The 19228-nt window shown below is 42.2% G+C and overlaps 1 protein-coding gene across 2 annotated transcripts; it reads right to left on the minus strand.

The window, feature by feature from the left end:
* Window positions 1-941: 941 nt before the first annotated feature.
* TRHR (thyrotropin releasing hormone receptor) lies at window positions 942-13259 on the minus strand. Of its 2 annotated transcripts, XM_009943964.2 has the most exons (3): window positions 12465-13259; window positions 2604-2990; window positions 942-1007 (listed from the first exon to the last, which is right to left on the minus strand). In XM_009943964.2, the coding sequence occupies exons 1-3, from the start codon at window positions 13257-13259 to the stop codon at window positions 1002-1004; spliced, it is 1188 nt and encodes a 395-aa protein (XP_009942266.1). In that variant the 3' UTR covers window positions 942-1001. The 2 variants fall into 2 exon arrangements, with proteins under 2 accessions (XP_009942266.1, XP_075271338.1); XM_075415223.1 differs by lacking the exon at window positions 942-1007 and having other exon boundaries at window positions 2583-2990.
* Window positions 13260-19228: the final 5969 nt, after the last annotated feature.

A 19228-nucleotide genomic window follows, 5' to 3' on the forward strand; every position in this document is an offset into this window, starting at 1 on the left:
ATGCCTTCCCAGTATTTTCTCTTTCTAGCCAAACATACAGCCAATCAGTCTTTCAAAACACTTTCTTATGTCCTGAAGTATTCTAATGGATAACCTTTGAGATGAAAAATGAAAAAAATTTCATTTTTCACTGAATTTTCCTCTTTTCCCTAGACATTGTCTATACTGAAGCTGCAAAACTCCTGTAGCAGTCTGAGAACCAATTACTATTGAACTAAAGTAAAATTAACTAGTAAAAGCCTGTCCAAAACTTTTCAATACCTGTCATGTTCCGACAGGATTCAGTATTAGCCGAGACTTACATTCAAAGTGGTACATCTATAAACTATCTTGCTGAAAAAAACAGATTTTTTTTAAAGCTTCCTACTGACTTTTTGATTTGTTTATTCCCTGCTGTGAATTCATTGAAAGTTCTTCCTCTTTGATGCTGTTCGAGGTGAAAAAAAAAAAAAAACATTTCATGCTCTTTGCCATCAGATATCTGCTTATTGAAGCATGTTATGATGCCTGCAATTAGATTTGCACTGCTGTGGGATGAGGGAGTCAATGATGGGTGTTTACTGTAACTGGCAGCTGTCAGATGGGCCCTGCTGGCACTGCCCAGTGCAGCCACGTGGGAGGGCAGCTCCTCTTCTTGCCTCTCGTCTTCACTGGGAGCATCATCCACTGCCCTGCTCTGTGTCAGTGGAGACATCCTGGACAGCCTTGCTCTTTGTGAGAACACAGGCCACTCTTTGGCCAATACATGAGGTGAAGGATTTGGGTATTCCACTGAAGCCAGCTCACCTGCTTAAAGTTAAGTTCTTGATTCAGTTAGATTCAGTAGTGTATTCTTACACTCCCCAAGCAGCTGCTTTTTCTTGTAGGATGCAGACAAGTGCATAGAGAGATATGGTAACTCCTGCAATTCTGTGAACAGAAATGCCTCTGCATTCCATACAGGTTGGTGGAAACAACATCCAAAGGTTTTATACAACTGTGTACTCAGAGCGAGGTGAGGCTCAGGCCTGAAAAAGAGGAAAGAAGAAACAAACTGAGAAAGAAACATTTTTCATTCTCATATCATCTACAAAAGGAATGAAAAACTAAGCCTCTCTGTGGATCATCTATATTGTAAGATCTAAGGTATACAGGTTTACAAACAGCATTTAAGTAGCATTGTGTAAAAAAGCATCATGAAAACGGTAACATGCATCATAACATAGAAACAAACTGGGTTAGAGGGATGCGCTACACACCAGGACAGTGCAGGTAGCATGGCAGTGGATGTGGCTTCCACCACTCTCAGGACCAGAGTGCTGGTGCGGGGGAGATCCACATCTAAACACCAGCTGCATGGTGACATGGGGTTAGTTAACCCCAAGGTGGAGCCGGTGCCTGAGGCTCAAGAAAATGCCCCATTGACCTCCTGCAGGCAGCCAGAGCACGATCCAAAGGAGTCGCAGAGCTCAGGCACCAATGCCCACCCTCCTGCCAGACACGTATGTGAGTGACATGGTTTAATCTGGCAGCCAGCAACTAGGCTCACACAGCCACTCATTCACTCCTACCCCCCTCAGTGGGGTGGGGAGGAGGATGGGGAAAAGTAAAACTCACAGTTTAATGAGACAACAAAGGAAATAATAATAATAATAAAGAATATGCAAAACAAGCTATACACAATACAATTTTTCTCACCACCCAACGACCAATTGCGCAGCCAGTCCCCAGGCAGCAATTACGGAACCCGCAGATATCTGGGAGCTTGTGGATTTCACGGATTTCACCAAACTCGTGAATTTTACAGAACTTGCCAAACTCACCGAAAAAGACTGAACTCCTGGAAAAGTTTGAACTCACAGAAACAGAGAGTTCCCACCCCCTGGCTAACACCCATTTGTAAACTGAGCCTGACATCTATGGCATGGAATAATACGGGGCTCTAGAACAACCTGATCTAGTTGAAGATGTCCCTGCTCATTGCAGGGCGGTTGGACTAGATGATGTTTAAAGCTCCCTTCCAACCCAAACTATTCTATGATTCCGTGATTCTGTGAATATCTCCATTGGCCAGCTTGGGCTAGCTGTCTGGCCATGCTGCCTCCCAGCTCTTGCACACTTTCTTATTAGCTGAATATAGGAAACTGAAAAAAGTCCTTGATTTCTTAGCAACAACTAAAAACATCAGTGTATTATCAACATTCATCTCATACTAAATCCAAACCACAGCAGCTACTGGGAAGAAAATTAACTTTGTCCTAGCTGAAACCAGGACAGTGAGGCACCATGCCTGAGCACCACTGTGATGCTCCACCATTGCCCTCTGCTCCTCAGGAAGTAAGGCTTAACCTACATGTTTCTCTTTATCTTTCCCCATACCCCAGATCCTCCCAGTCCTGTCATGCTTAGCACAAGGCACTCTGAGAGCACCACTTTACAGAGCTGCGCAGTTCTTCCTCCCCACTACACCCTGTTTGGTGGCACATCCTCTGTCACCACCAGCCTTCCCTAGTCCTTTGCTCTGCTGCCCCACCTGAAAGCTATCCCATCACAGTCTCGTGCACATGAACACACTCTGGTTCATGAGGACTCTACACCAAGCATTAAAATATATTAACTGTTACCTCAGACGACAAACATGTGTCACCAAGGGACAATTTTGCAGAAGACAGATAGGTATTGGTGACAGTAATGTCTTCTAGCTCAGTGCTGAAGTGATCAGACTCTTTGACGACGTTATAATTTAGGGCCACACTGTAATTGGCTGGTTTCTTCTCCCTTTTCTGCTGGCAGTTGCAGAGTTTCCTGAAGGCTGCTCTGAATTTCTGAGACATGAGATTGTAAATTACAGGATTGATGGCACTATTTAAATAAATACAGATTCTGCAAAATAGCAGGAACCAGTTTTCTTGGAAGGGGCTGGAGAGAAAGGAATTGACCACGACCAGCGTGCGGTAGGGCATCCATAGAAATGCAAATAGGATCACAACCACGGCCAACATCTTGGTAACCTGGGGGAATACAGAAGTAGACAGAAGATGGGCAGAAGGTTAGTACTCATCATGGAAGGAACATGTGCATTCCCATATCTGTAGGACCAAAGCAAAGCTAAGGACAGACTCTTCAGCTGGGAATTTCTGTTCAATGTCTGATTCAGAAAGGTTTTCTACAGTAAGAAGGACAAAAAAAAATGCCTCCTAATTTCTGCTAAATTAGTCTTTCCAGGTGACGTCCCAGTAAGGTAATTGTTATAGACCTCAGGCTTTGCAAGTTCTCAAGCTGGATGGAGGTGTCGATTCAGGTGGAAAAAAAAGGTATCTAAAGCCATTTTTTCCAACCACATTAGACCTCCTCCTCTAGACTAGTGTGAAGAGCAAAGTTACTTTACAATTTGATGTATCTTTACCTATCTGTCTATCTGTCTATCTATCTATCTATCTATCTATCTATCTATCTATCTATCTATCTAAATCTACACATTCAAAGGCTACAATTTTATCCTATAATTCTCCTACCTTCACCCTCACTTTTGATTTCCCTACAGCTGTGTTTAGTAGAATTAAAAAATGAGACTGAGAAATATTATTTCAGTTTTTGTCACTTGACTGACATATTTCCTCATGACTTCTAGACTGCTTTTCTTGTTTGCTGTGCACAATCATCGCAATAGAGCAAAATGCAGATATGGATGTCTTGAGTAACTAAAAGGACAATTTTTCCTTCTCTTTGAACCACTGCAAAGACCAGTCCTCTGACCATGGCTGCAAAGATCACGCTGACCCAGTACCGAACTGCTCTGGCTGAGGAAGACTCAGGATTCCTCATCTGCTCCCTCTCCTCCTTCCAGCTCCGCTCCAGCCTCCGCCTCCAAAATGAGCAAATCCATTCAACTGAGAATAATCATTCATCATGGAAAATGAATAAAGGAAGAAAGTAACCACTTGTGGAGCCTGGATTATCAATGGGACTGAGCCCAACTAACAGATGTGTTGTTCAGCTCAGGCATTCAGAGGGCGAGTGGACAATAGCCTACACAGGCATCAAAGTACTTCACTTCCAGAAGCTCAGCAGGGAGCTGTTGTCATAGCTGCTGATCATTGGCAATTTACGTTTCTTCTGAGCATGTTGTTAACGAACAGTTGCTCAGAGAATCACTTACAATGGTGCAGCTTGAATCCTGGGTTGAACTAGATGTAAATTGATCTTACCATCAGGAAGGTGACAATTTAGAGTCACACAATTAATACTTTACAGCAATGAAAAAAAGGCTGTTACTCTTCGAGTGACTGCATCCTATAGTCCTCAAAGACATACATGTATGTAGCATGTAAACTATTAGCTGGATTTATATATACTGACAGCTTGATGTGCATTTTCCTTCTATCTAACACCACTAGCTTGTACTGCTGCCATGTTCAGCTTACTGAGGCTGTGATTTGACAAGATATTAGAACTGTCTCAGCATCAGACAAAAAATATCATGGTCCCAGCACAAAGTGCTCTGAGATGGGATCAATTTAGTCTGCAGATTTGAATGTGTTTTAAAATGCCAAGAAGTTAGCTTCACACTGTCAGACTTTATGCCAGGTGAGACATTGTCTTGCAGCACTCAGACTCCGCATTTCCTGGGTTTGATATAAACTGAAGCCAAAGTAACCTGTGCTGCAGGTAAAAAAAGCAATCCTGTTCTCACCTCCCTCCTTGTGCTGGCCCCAAAGATGAGGGTGTGGGTCAGGTCAGACTGCTGGTCCAACCAAAAACTAAGTGCTTCTCTGTAGAGCTGGTTTTCGGTTTGCTTAGGTCAATGATCCAACTCATGTACCCATAGGCTGCCACACAGTCTACAGTCAGTGCACGAGAAGAGGCAGAACCATGGATGGCACCTCTTTGGTGGCACCTCATAGTGGTTCAGTCAGTACAGGACAATGAAGAATATTCACCATAATTTTAAACTGCCTGCAGCACGTGTCCCTCCAAAGCTGCCAAAAATGACAAATCTGGCACGTGCTCTCTACTGCCAGGCAGAAATTCAGTTGCCTGATCTGTCTGACCAGTAAAGGTTGTGTCTCTGAGACCCACGGCAAGGCCCTGAGTTCAGATAGTTATGTGCTCATTGGTAAATCCTCCCTAAGTTGGGTCCGGAGGCAGTTGGCTTCTCGTTCTCAGCTACCTCAGAGCATGACCTATGTGAAGATAACAGCAGCTCCTAGAAGGTGCTCTTGCACCGCTCGCTTTGTCCCCAGCATGGTCAGAGGGCTTGTCACCCCACTGCAGGCTGAGGCACCCCTCAGGGCTCCTGACCCAAAGATGCTGCAAGCATGCCCTGGACCATTTTCGCACCTGAATTTGCCTTTATAGATGAACCCAGCTACTAAACACACAATTTAGGCCAAAGCTGCTTTCTTGTACACACCAAAAATCTTCACTGGGATGGATAGGGCTGCACAGAAATAGCCTAGAGGAAAGTTTGGTCCACTTTGCTCTTTTAAGGACCTGCTTTTTATTACCTATAACCGTACACCAAAGCTTCCTGGAAGCAGAGGCACTAGCATCCTGCTTCATTACTCAGGGGAAGGCAAGCATGCACTGACTGCTCTTTTCTTGTGGATGTACACCGTGTATCCTGTATTCAGAGTACAAATTATTCTTAGTTGAGGAGACTGAAAACGTGATTAAAAGGCTTTGAGCAAATCCATTTTAGTCCAAATTTCAAGTGTACTTTGAATGATAGTGAAGAGCTTGACATTGAATGTGTTCCTGGCTGCACAGAAACACGTTTCAAGTCCTATCTTTTTTGTTTCGGAGAATGTTCTGAAAAATATTTCAAATGTTCTTTACTAAGCAGATTCCCAATATTTTAACTCTGGACTAGTATTCTCCTTTTCTTTCCTGCTCCAAAACCTTGTCATTCTAAGGAAGTGCTTTTACGAGACATTTTCATGACTATGGTACTCACATTTGGGTGGTTGTTTCCTTCTCCTTTGAATACTAATCTTTCTTACATTGACAGGTAAAAATAATAGTCATATTTGCTATGTTAGTCTGCCATAAAGTCACTCTGATGTGTTAAAGGCATGTAATAGCATCTTTCTTTCGTGTGCTTGGTGGTATTCATTGCAATGCATAGAGATTGTATATGCCAGTCTGTGATACTGTAATCCACAAGCAATTGTACAATGAGGAGGAGGATTAGATAAATAAAAGGATTAAGGACTTATATAGTAAGATCACAAGTGAAACCAAGTGATATGATTTGAGGATTTCATGTAAGCCGTAAAAAATTTATCTTGCATTGCAAGATGGAATCTGTGCTTCCTATGCTGTGAGAGAACAGAGGGGTTTCTCTTGGGGGGCAGGTCATCACGTACTGCGTCGATGTCTGAGAGGACTTTCTGAGGAAGGTGACCTACCTTTTTAATCAACCATGGAGGGACATCAGATGATTTGATTGGACTAAGCAATGAACTTTCTGAGATATGCATAATGTTAAGTGAGTTGGATCCCATCTCAAGTATAAAAAAATACGTTTGCTATCTAAGGCTGTATTTTTCACAGTCCCCTTGATACCTGATGAAACTAGGATTTCCTTTGGGGAAAGTATGAAATCTACCTGAAAATACGTAATGCAGTGTTCATATTATGGATGGACAAGAAAGAAGTTTGGGATCTGTGGACTGAGCTAGGTGGGATAAAATGGAAGTGTGGAAGAGATCAACACAGCCAGAACCAGGATCTGATCTGGAGGACTGGACAGATGAGGTGGGAGGGCGGGAGTTAACAGAGACCATCTGTCACTCCGTTTATTGCCACCCTGCTCTAAACAGTGACAAGCTCCAAATTCATAGCCTGTATTTTCTGGTGAGTGAGTAGAAATCAACTTAAATTCACTTCCTTAGGACCTGTGATCATCTGTCCAAATGATCATACAGTTGTTAAATAAATCTTAGCATCAATTTTGCATTGAAGTTCCTTTTTTGGCTCTGAATCAAGTAAATGGGACTTTGAATTGTCTTGACTTATGAGATACTCTTTATCTCAGTATCATATTCTAATCACATTGATCTTTCCTCTGTTAAGCTTTGAAGTTTCAGCCAGTGTGACCTGGGTTCAACTGAATGGTGCCAGGAAATTTTGCATTCTCAACTTCCCTCCTGTTTAACTTGAGGAAATGTGTACACCAGAATTATTTCGTTCTGTTTTCTCATGTTCAAATTGTGCAAATCACTCAGCAGAAATACTCTGTAGTTTCCCTGTGGTCAGAGAGGTCTCACCTTACTTTTAGTCACCTTTTCATTTTCTCCTAATCTTCTGCTGCAAAAAAACATTATGTCACTGTTTATGACTGAGACCCCCTATTGGCAGTCATAGAATCATAGGTTGGAAAAAACCTCTAAGATCATCAAGTCCAACCGTCAAATCCTTTCCCACAGTACTGTTCAGCTGTATAAAATCTTCAGTCTAGCAAGGTTGTTTTCTTTGCAAAGCATAACTGAAAGCCCATTCAACACAGTCATCACCAGCTCCATCAGACCTAAAAGATTTTTCTTTAGTCACAAACTAAACACATGCTTGAAGGTTTACCCACATGTTTCAGTACTAAACCCAAATGCAGCATCAGTTGATTCCTCAGGGCCCAGCGCCCTGCAGCCTCAAGCACAAACTGATTCCTCTGAAAATGCATCATACCATTATCTCGCCTACTTTTGGCAGAGATCTTCCCTCAGGAGCAAGTCAGGTGTTGCCTGCTGACTTGTACTGGCTGATCAAAAGATCTGCAAAGGCAAAAAATGACTCTTACTGCTTTCAATAAAGAGTGGGTCAGCTGGATTTAGCTTCTGACAAAGAAGAGGCAGAATGAACTGGCTTCTGTTCATTCTGGGACACCAGAAGCCTGATAGAAAGTACAAAGTGAATTGGAAATGTACTCCCATGTACGAAGGAGTGCTTGACTGTCAAATAAAATGAGTTTCCTTTTTTAAAAACTTTTAAAATGGAACTATCACAGTTCTGTAAAACAGAACAAATATTGCATGGATTGATTTAGCTCTCAGAAGTGGATGTAAGAATGGAGTCTGACACATCCTATGGGTATGTATTGGTGCTTCTTTCCTTGGTAGAACTTTTTTTTTGCAGTGTAAACAAATAACTCCTAATTTTAGTAGTTGTCCAATATCAGCAGTAACAGATGTTGGTCAGTGAAACAAAAACATGTTAGAAAGTAGAGATACTTTATTAGAAAAGAAAGCTTATTTTGTGCTTTTCCTCCTCTTTCAATATTTAAAAAAAAGGACTGACTTTTATACCTGTTTTTTTTTTTTTCTTGTCTTCGCTGTTCAGTTTTGTCTTGCAGTGCTTTGAATTAAAACTTCAGGGGGCCCTGCAGGGTACTTTAAAGGGTTTGTCCATTGGTGGCTGTTGATACGGAGTATTGATCCTTTAGTAAAAAGATTTTGTTCCTGTTTGTTAGCTTTCTAAACATTGGGATGAAATAAATATTTCCTAGAACTAACAGTTCAGTGACTTTTAAATGATGTGGGTGGGAGGCTGAAGGCAGGGAGTGGAATGAGTAAGCAGAGGACCACTTTCTACCTGGAAGAGATGATTTTCGTTTACTGGAGATGTACTACATAAGCTTCATTCTCAGTTCATCCCTAGGCACCTCACATGAAAAATATGTTAGAGTAGGCTTGACTTGCCATTCTAAAACTATATTCCAGGCCTTCTTTCTAAATCATAGAATGCTCTAAATTGCCATTCTGTTTTGAAACCAAAAGTCCTCTGACCACCTGACAACTTTTTTCCCCTTCAGTGCTGGCATTACATCTGTTTACATCAGAGATGGAAAACATATGTTTGAATGAAACTGAACATGGTCCATCTATTCTCCTTCAGCAGCAGCCACCTGCCTCCCTCCTGTTTATCTTACTGCTGAGCTTCCTACTCCCCTGTTGTCCCAGCTTAGGTAGCTATCCTCCAGAGTTTTAAGAAAATGGTTATTTTACTCTATATTTGCTTCCTCCCTAAGCACACAGCTATTCTAGGTACCGTGTCAGGGCTGTTCCTTCTTTGTCCTGCTCTTTCCATCGGTGCCAGGTGTGAGGAAGCATCCTACGTGTTGAACCCTAGTTGGTCTTTGCATTTTTAGTCTGTCAGCTTCTAATCCTGGGCTAAATCTCGCACCAGAAACCTATGTGATGTATTGTCATTTTTGAAGAAGACAGTTGAAATTGATTAACTATATGACTCACAACAGAATGTATTGACTGTATACAGAAGACTAATTCTTGGAAGCAGACATAGGAACACAAAGCTGACAGTATATATATAGCTATACGCTTACACAATAATATCAGTTAAAAAAAAAGTCTAAAAAACAACAGGACTATATCATCTATCTCTGCCATGTGTTGGAAACAGCTTCAGAGAGCCACTGTATGACAGGGTAGGGGAGAAAATGCTTTCTTACCCAGGTGAAAAGAAAGTTTTGTTCTTTTTTAACAATGGGAGACTTTCCAAACATAGATGAGATAATAGGAAGTTCCAGGAAAATGAAAGAAAATGGTATGACCTGGCAGTCTGGGTCAAGCTACATCCAGATAAGTCAAGCAATCCAGGTCAGACTAAGTGGGGAAGTCAATTCACATACTGCCGTGTTCGATCAATCATCATCAAAAATGGTTATGAAAATCCGAAGTTAAACCTTCATGAAGGTTTAGGAAACCTTTCTAACTTACTGTTTCATTCTGGTATATTCTATATATGTGAGCTCATAATAGGTTAATTGTGATAATAATTAGTCATAATCACTCAGTGGAACTGTACTGAATTTCCATGTCCAAGTTTTGACAGTGGGGAGGTTGCAGTAGTGGGCCTCTCTGAGAAGAGGCCTGGGGCTGCCCTGTGCTAGAGAGAAACACTTCCATCCAGCTCCAATAGACTGACCACAGGACACAGCTGAGCCCTTCAGCCAAGCTGGTGATGCCTCTGTGAAAACATATTTAAGAAATGGCAAAACCACGGGAAAGAAAGGGGAGAAGAGAACAAAAGAGCGAGAAACAGCAGAGGGAATGCCAAAGTCAGAGAAGGAGGCGCTCCTTGGCAAAGCAGGCACCACCTCAAGGGACTGCAACCCATGCAGAACCCACACTGAAACAGAGGAAAGGAGTGAGAAGGAAGGAGTGACAGACAAACCTCTGCAACCTGACTGAAACTCTCCCTGGTCCCATGCTGCCGGTTGCCTCACGGAAGGGACCGAGTGTAACTTGTGACTATAAGAAGGGGCAATAAATCAACAATAAAGGAAGTTAATTTTCCCTAAGCGGAGTCTGCATTGCCCATGACAATAACTGATAAGTTATCTTCCTGTCCCTGTCTTGACCCATGAACTTTCTTGTTCCTGTTCTTCCTGTTTTCTCCCCTGTCCTGCTGAGGTGGGGAGCGAGCAAGCGGCTGGATGGGTGTCTGGCTGCCAGCTGGAGCCAACCCACCACAGGAACATGCAAAAAATTCCTTTTGCAGTAATGTTGTTGGATAAATATAAGAACTGCCACAGAAGTAGGAAGTGTACACCACATTTTCAGTCACTTTATCTACAGATCACATGCTGGACATCGTGTGCAATTCCATCACTGCAGTGCAAGCACAGTTCCGAGGAGGCATATAGACAGTTCTGTGTGTGAGGAGGCATATAGAGAGCTCTACATGAAAGCAGAACTCACTATGAGGCCAAACTATACTGTCAGGTATACATTTCTTTGCCAGCACAGCAGGAAATTTTCACTGCTGTGTCTTACTAACTGTCGAGATTTTACATTTTTTTTTTATATGGACTTGTATTTTCCCATTTTACACCACTGGTTGTATTTTGCATGCTGCTATTGTATAAAAAATATTACTAATAATGCCAAACTACCCTTGCTTTTCTTCCTGTGTTCTACTATACACAAATGCTAGCTTTGCTCGTGATGATGCCACTTTAAACAATCAGGTTTCTTCGGCTTTTAGAAAAAGTCTTGCTGTCTTTACAAGACAAAAAAGACATCACATTATATTCCTCACTGTTTGGTATCATAATATAACGTATCCACATTTAGCAATGCTCGATGTAAAAGATTTGTCTGTTTTTCAAGTGATGCTAAGCACATGTAATCAAGCATGTATACTAAAGTGATATGGAGAACTTGAAAATTAGATTATCTTCTTCTTCTACTAATTAATGGACAAAGAAAAATAAATTACACACTTCTAATCTGACTATTAACTATACTTGGAGACACATAATTAAATATAACCTAGCCCACAAGTTTCAGTTGTGTGTTTCAAAGTCTGGTTCTAGTGCTCTGCGAGCGCTTGTTGCTCTAGCAGGCAGCCAGCCTAGTCAACTTTTGAGGTCAGTGCCTTCTCTGTAACATGGGAAAATGGTCCCTTTCATTAAACAGTAGCAATCTACATATAATAAGCAGTAAATAAAGTTCAACCCATCACCCAAGAAGTGCATTCATCTTGTTTGAAAAGGTGCACAGCTCAGCTTTGATCCCCGAGGGAACTGTACGGTGCAGGGAGGTAGAAGCATCCCGCTGGCAAAGTGACCCTCCGGGGTGCCATGCAGCGGCTGCCGGGGGTGTGAGCCAAGCCCCTCAGCACGGAGCGCTGCTTCCCAACACTCGCATTGAGGTGCCTGACCCAACCAGAGCCAGCTCCCGAGAGCCGGCTGCAAAGCGATGCAGCCTGCAGTCCTCAGCACTGCACCCGGCTGTGCTGCCTGCTGCATGCTGTGTGAATGTGAGGCAGTATGGCTTACTGCAAATAGCCATAAATTGATCCACTAACTATATTCTTCTTGTATAACTGCACATCACAGCATACATATTTAACAATATAAAAAGAAGCTAGTCAAACCTATGCCTCAGTTTTGAGCCATGAATACATAAAAATATTTTATGCGAGACAGAATCACAAAGATCCTCAGTATTTACAAAGCTCTTTTATATGCAGACTTGGTGAAGTAGACTTTTCACTGGAGAGTGAGAGACAGGAAAAGTAACAACTTAACTATGCTTGCAGAGTGACACAGTGCCTTAGCTGGGACAAAACCTCAAGTCTCCTAAACTCCCAGGCTAGTTCCTTCTCTTCAGATCTCAAATATAACTCAAGAGTCACTTTGTATATTTAACAGGATTACTAACAGGCTATAATATAAAGAAACTATAGTTTAAAACGTTTGTCTCTTTATTGATACTTCCTAATTGCTTTTTGATACAGGAAATAAAATACTATTTGTTTTTCAGTCCTTGCAGTGGGTAATAATGAATAGCAAAGAAAATATATATATTTATATGTATGTGTGTATGTAGCACAGAGTTTCAGCTTGACCACCTAGCAAAAAGGGAGAATATATTTTAGCCCCTTCCACCGGTTTAGAGTTAGCGATCCTAAAACAAGTCAGTTTTAGGTCTCAGAAAGCCATTTCAAACTGCTGTTCCTACCTGCCTTCGAGAAGCAATAGTGCTATTGAAACTTCTGTTAGTCATCTTGGAATTCACAGGCTTGCTTTGGTGAGCCACGTCATTCCTCCACGTCTTAGAGTTTTCTTTTGGGTCCGAAGGGATGGGGTTCAGGAACAGTATTCTAGCAATCAGACCATAGAGGACAGTTGCCAATACCATTGGCACAACATAAAATATACCAAAGTCCATCATGTAGATAGGAGAGTAATAGCTCCTGGACACCTTGTAGCCACAGGACACAACAGTAGTGTCTTTGTAGACTGCTGTATTAAGGTCTAGCAAGAAAAACCAGAGCATACAGTACATGGAGGTGAAAGCCCAGACAAAAATAATGATCTTTTTGGCTCTTGAAAAAGTGCATAGGAATTGAGCTTTGATTGGGTGGCAAATGGCTATGTATCTCTCAACAGTGAAGGCAGTGATGGAAAAAGAAGACGCATTGATCCCTAGGTACTGGAGATAAGTGATGCAGAGACACCCCACGTAGCCATAGACCCAGGTTCTATACAGGCTTTCTGTGATATTGGGTAGTCCTGCAGCCACAAGCACCATGAGATCTGCCACAGCCAGACTCACCAGATAGCAGTTAGTGGGAGTTCTCATGTGTTTGGTCCTGAGGACAACCAAAACCACCATGATGTTGCCCACGATGCCCAGTCCACAGATGAGGAGGACCAAGAGGATGGTAATCACTTGGTATTCGGCTGTAATGATCTCCTGGCTTGATAGTGGCAGCCCAGTTTGGTTCTGCTCATCCCCTGTGCCATTCTCCATCTTCACCAGCCCACTGCTGCTTCTGCCCAGCACTCCGTCTCAGCACATGTTCTCCATGGTCCCCTGCAAAAGAGTGAGTGGAGCAGAGCGTGGGTGAGGTGTAGCCCCAGAGCACATTCTCCACGTAGTCACAGTCCCGTCCTGGACTGTCCTCCACTCCCCCGAAAGCACCTGGACTTTCAGTCTTTGTAGATTCAGTCACCAAACAGGTTAATCCTTCTAGGATTCCAGGTCATTCGCACAGGTTAACAAGCTGTTTTCTCACAGCCAGTTTGAGGCATTCATGCAAACACAGCGTGTGGAGATGAGAGCTTCCCCCTGCTGCTGCTGCGGAGGAGGTGGCAGCAGGGAAAGCAGAGCCCCTCTGCACTGCCAGCTGGCTAAAGCACTGCTCGGGACTGAGTTGGTCCAGCCCAGGCAGACTCCAGCATCACCTCGTTCCAGGAGGAGTCACTACGTGCTGAGGGTGGAGACAGCAGCAGGAGGTGAAAGAAGAGCAATTTGTAGAGCCCCACAGGTTTTCTCCTTCACGCTACTCTCCTTCTCTGCTCTGACAGCTATCTCGCGTATCGATGATATCGATCCACTCTGTCAAACAAAGGGGAGACTGACTGGCAGCAAAAATACACTGATTTTGAAAATTCTGATTTCCACAGTGTCCCTGTCTTTGTGAAAGTGATGGTAATTTATTCTTGCCTCCTGCTTTGCATGGAGCTGTAAGAGTCCCTTCAGAGCTTACAAAAAGAAGTATATCCCAGCTTTTGAAAACAGCAGGAAAAATTGTGTTTCTTTACTTTATAGATAATTCTCTTCAAAATCTCTATTACTCTTGCTGTCATCACTCCTGAGCCCTTTCAGCTCTCTTCTGCATTGTAGCACAGCAACAATAAAATCATCAGAGCACAAATTTCTTCTTAATGAGATCAGTCACACACATGTGCACGCAACACACAAGAGTGTTACTAATCCACCACCATTTCCTCCATGAAGAGTCTCCTCTGGTTGAATAAACTCCTCCTTGTTCAGTCAGGTTGTGTAAAGGCACAGACAAATCAAATACTGGTGGAAATAACTGCTTTGATATGCACTGATGAAAGCCCTACAGATGTAGTAGTAGCATTCACGAGCCCAGCTGTACCTGGAGATGGATGCAGAGCTTTCCTGTCTCGCTTGCTGGCAACCTTAATGCCTTAGTGAGAGAAACAATAGCAAGCCCTTCTGCAGGGCTCTGTGAAAGAGTCTGTGTCAACTCCCCACCGCAGTCCTTCAACCCACAGTTTGTCCTTATACTATTGTGTTAAAAGTTTGAAGATTAAATCTACCTTTATATCCCGTGTTTTTTTTCTCTTTAAGCACAATTGTTTTTGCTATTTTCTCAGGAGGGGTTCAGAAAAATAAAATGTTGCACAACTGTGGAAAGGCAACTTGGATTTCAAAACGGATTTTAATGTTAAGAGAGAGGGATTAGCATAGGCACATGGTGTAATGTTTGCATAACTAGGACTTTAAATAGACTGAACCAACAGGTGGTGACAAAAAGAAAATATCACCTGAATCAGAGCTGGAAATTAGAGTAAAAAAATTTCTGAGGTTTGAAGCCATTCAGTTAAGTTTTCCAGTCATGTTTTTCATTTGCCTGTTCGCACTTCAGCTGCGATCAGATGTTTTTCATCTGTAAACCCCAAAATACTTAACGAAGTAAAGCAAATATTGTTATTCCTATTTAACAGCTGAAGAAACAGGGGTGAAAATAATCAGATTTGTTGTCAGTGGCCTGTGGGAAAATGCAAGTTTCTTGTCACTTGACCAGTGTTATATCAAGAGAATCGTATCATGGGTCTCTTCAAGACTCTGCGCCATATGATCCGTTGATCTCATTATTCTGGACACAGCTGAAAGAAGGCCGGCGCTGACACCTGGGTGTCAGAAAAAGGATTCCTCCCAGCCTCCTTTGCACTCCACAGTGTTTTATCCTTCAAACCAGACAGATTGCCCATTACCAATCTATGTTCTTAAAGCTATGTGGCTATAGCGCGTGTAGCCCCAGATGCCCAGCCACATGGCATAAAACACCAGGAGGGAGCCCAGGGGTGAAGCAGCACAGATTTAGTTGCAGTAATTAGGGACCCAGCAGAGATCAAACCCAGCAGGGCATTGAAACAGAGTTCAAACAAGGAAACTGAGTTAGCTATCGGCTTGGATAAACCCCTTAACCTGCAGTGACTTCAGCTGAACCAGAAGTTGTTGTCACCTCCATAGACTGATATCTCTTTCAGGGGTGACTGATGCCCTTCTGCCACAGTGTCCTACCATGAAGTCTTCTTCTACATGTTTCCATGTGTTCTGCTAGTTTACATAGGCAATGTGGGTGATCTGAGTGGGGGCTGAGGAACTAGTGCATCTGAGAATACATAAGTGTTTGCTGTACCAGAAGTTACGGCTAAGGACAAGGGATGTGGAGAAGCTGGAGTACATTTAAAAGTCCACATGACTTTGAAGTGAATACAGGAAGTCTGGAAGATGTGCAAGAAGTTTATTATCTGATGCTTGTCTGGTTAGTTTTTTGCATCTACTGCTGGTCTGTATCAGAAATGGGATAGACCATCTTCTTTCAGTTGGTAGTTCACTTTTTATGGTTTTTTGCCAAGTGTTGCAAAAAAAAGCTATAGAGTTGTCACTGCATGGCCATAGGGAAGTATATCTACAGGAGGCATTCAGAGGATTTTGATAGTATTGATTAATAACCTCTACAGAGCATTTCCCTTTTCCTTCCATACAACAATTCCCCAACCTACAAAATTTCTGTAAAATCTTCAGTAATTGGAGAAGGAATTTCAACAATGTAAATATATGTTCTATGTAATTACAGCATCTGGTGTAATAGATTTGGTACAAATACCATGTGATGCATATTGTCTGATACATTCAAATTATCCTTTTAACATGACCATCAGTCAGAGATCACATACTGAATCTGGGAATCAGTAAAAGATCAGCTTTTTCTCCCAGTTAATGCTGTGTTAATGCAACCGTCAAAATACACTGGCTAGATTCAAAAGTAGTCCAGCATTAATGCATGCAAGTCCAGCAGCTGTGCCAGAGAAATTTTGAGAGCAGATGGACCAGAAATCACTGTGAAACTTTTCATGCCTCTCTGTTACTCCATTTTATACGCATACCTGTTGGTCCAGGCATCAATTGATATTACATGTACAAATGAGTACAGACGCAGTTAGCAAGTCAACAAAATAACAGGTACAAAAACAAGCCCCTGAAATGTGCTGACTCTTGCTGTCGGTACAGCCCTTTGGGTAGGAGGGAAAGGGGGAGGCATTCTGTGGATACATCCCGTTCTGCATATTGCTTAGCCAACAATATTCTTATCCAATTTTTTTTCTCATTTGTCTCAATTAAAATGCCTCTCTGCTCACTTGTGGCATAACAAACCCATAACAAACTGTCTCATAACATTAAGCACATGCTGAGATGGAACAATGACGCACTATAAACACTTTACTCCACTAGCTGTAAATGATTCTTAATTCTGTTTCTCTAACTCAGATCACTTCTCAGCTGGCCTTTTCTGTTCTGAAAAATGGCTCCCCAAACATGAAATTTCATACTCTATTAGCTGTCTGTACTCAGGGATCACGAAAAATCATAAGCAACCTGGATTCTTTACAATGTGTGCACCTGAGGGAACACTGAGCACTTACTCTGGTACAAATGGGTCCAAGGCCGCAGTTTGTAGAGAACAAAAGCAATGTAACTTCAGTACAATCCAAAGGCTGGCTTTTAAAGTGGCTACTGGCATGATGAGCTCCAAATGTCTTTTGGATTTACACTTGACATGGTTAAATATCGTAGTAACTGTGGTCACCTAGAATTTATTCTCCTACATATGCAGAACCACATAGCTGTGTTTTTGTGCTAACGTAGTGCCCTATGGCAAAGCGTTTGGTTTATTGGACAAATCTGCACCTGGAAAAGCCTTTTACGAGTAAAGATTATGAGGGGACCAAACACCTTTCTTGTGAGATGAATCTCATTACTTAAGGCAGTAATCCTTCTTTCTAACAAATTTCTTGCTGCCTGTTACCAAATAATACCTCCTCTGAAGCACTGCTAAAATCCTGGGTGGGTTTTCCAAAAGTGCCTGAGTCATCTAGGACTTCTGATAACTGGGGGATTCCTACCTGTATCTGACAAATTCTATTTGATTTAGGGGCTTTTAATCTGCAGGAGAGTGCAAACCTTGTTTCAAATGTGAGGTATTTTGTATCATCTTTGTTTTCTTTTAATCTTCAAGTTGGACTGGTGTTGGCTGTAAGCTCAAGGCAAGTAATAATGATTTTTTAACTTAATTATTCTGGAAAAAACAATTGTCACAAAAAGTGAGAAAAATGGATTTAAGCAATCAGTTGGCTCACATGGGAAATTTGGTTTATCTATTGCCTGTCAACAAGGTCACTGGATACGGTGGTCTGTTGAGCTAGATCTGAGATCGTGTGGCAAATGGAACTGGAAGGATTTTAAATAAGTCTACTCTTTTCTTCACTAATTTCTATCAATTCAGGCAAAGAGAAACTGTTACAAGAACCTGATGAAGCAGAAGGAACTTTTCCAGTATAAATGTAGAGATCACACAAAAGAATGGGCAAGGAAGACTACTTTCATGAAGTTTTTTAGATTTACTGAATTATCTGCATTCACGTGGACTTTGCCTCTTAAGATACTATCAGCTAAGTCAAAACCATCACAGAAAAGTAATGTGAAGAAAGAGGGGATGTAGTTCAAAAAAGGGCAAACACAGAGTGGTACACATTGGCAGGATCAAGTAGGTACACAAGTTTAGTGTGGGATAACTGGCAGGAGAACAATTCTGTAGAAGCAGCTCATCTGATCCCAAGCCATACATCCATCAGTGTGAAGGGCTAATGAGAAGTTGTTGTGAAATCAAACTTTCATCTGGAGCATATCAACAGGAGCATATCCAGGATGATAGGTGAACTCCTCCCTCACTAGGCTGTGTCCAGTTTTGGGAGGCACCTTCTGAGGTGCAGATAAAACCTCAGAGAAGATCTAGAGGAAAGATCTATGACAGCAAGACTCATGAGAAAACAACGAACAAATCTAGGCCATCTGCCCTTCAGAAGAGAAGACTGAGGCTGCAAAATAAAAATGAATAATATATTTTCCACATCCACGATGGAAATAATTATCTGAAACAGCAATAGGGAAGATGCAGGTTGGAAAAACCTTTTACCAGTAAAGACTGCATAATTTACCAGCGAAGAGGCTTTGGACTAGACTGCACAGGGAAGATAAAGGCTTCAGCATTAGGGATAAGTAAAAAACTACCTGTCATAGACATGTTTGATTTTGCCTGGGAGCAGTAGGATGGGCTGGGTGCCCTCTGATTCAATGACTGCAGTCCCTGGGCGTGCCTGTGTTCATTTCCTTGTGCCTTCCTAAAGAAGGAAAGTGGGACACAGACACTCCATTTTTCAATGGGATTTGCACAATCCTTAGGTGAAGGTTGGGAAAGACGGAACTGCCGTCAGAACTCCAGTAACTGGACAAAGGTCCCTGGTATCTGGTGAAAAGACCAGTTCTAAAATTTGTGCCTCACTCTTCAAAGCAAGGAGAAATGTCTAAACTTTGACAACCTTGGCAAATTATGGGCATGTACTTTAAAAACAGAGGTTCCCTGTGCTGCAAATTTCAGTCTTGAGAAATCCAATCCCTTTCCCAGTGAGCTGGAAAGCATCCAAAAAGGCAAGGTTGGACCGCTCTCTGACAAGGACCACAGGGCCTCAGCTGAGCTCTCTGCTCTGCCACAGCACCGTGGGGTGGGCATCTACCTTTCAGTGGCACAGATATAAACCAGAGCTGGTGAAGAGTAGCAGAAGAAAGAGTCGTGCTATGGTAAATTCACCATCCTCTTAAGGGATTAGTGTTTTCCAGAC

Source organism: Opisthocomus hoazin, chromosome 3 (genome assembly GCF_030867145.1).
Source record: "Opisthocomus hoazin isolate bOpiHoa1 chromosome 3, bOpiHoa1.hap1, whole genome shotgun sequence".
In the NCBI taxonomy this organism is placed as follows: domain Eukaryota; kingdom Metazoa; phylum Chordata; class Aves; order Opisthocomiformes; family Opisthocomidae; genus Opisthocomus; species Opisthocomus hoazin.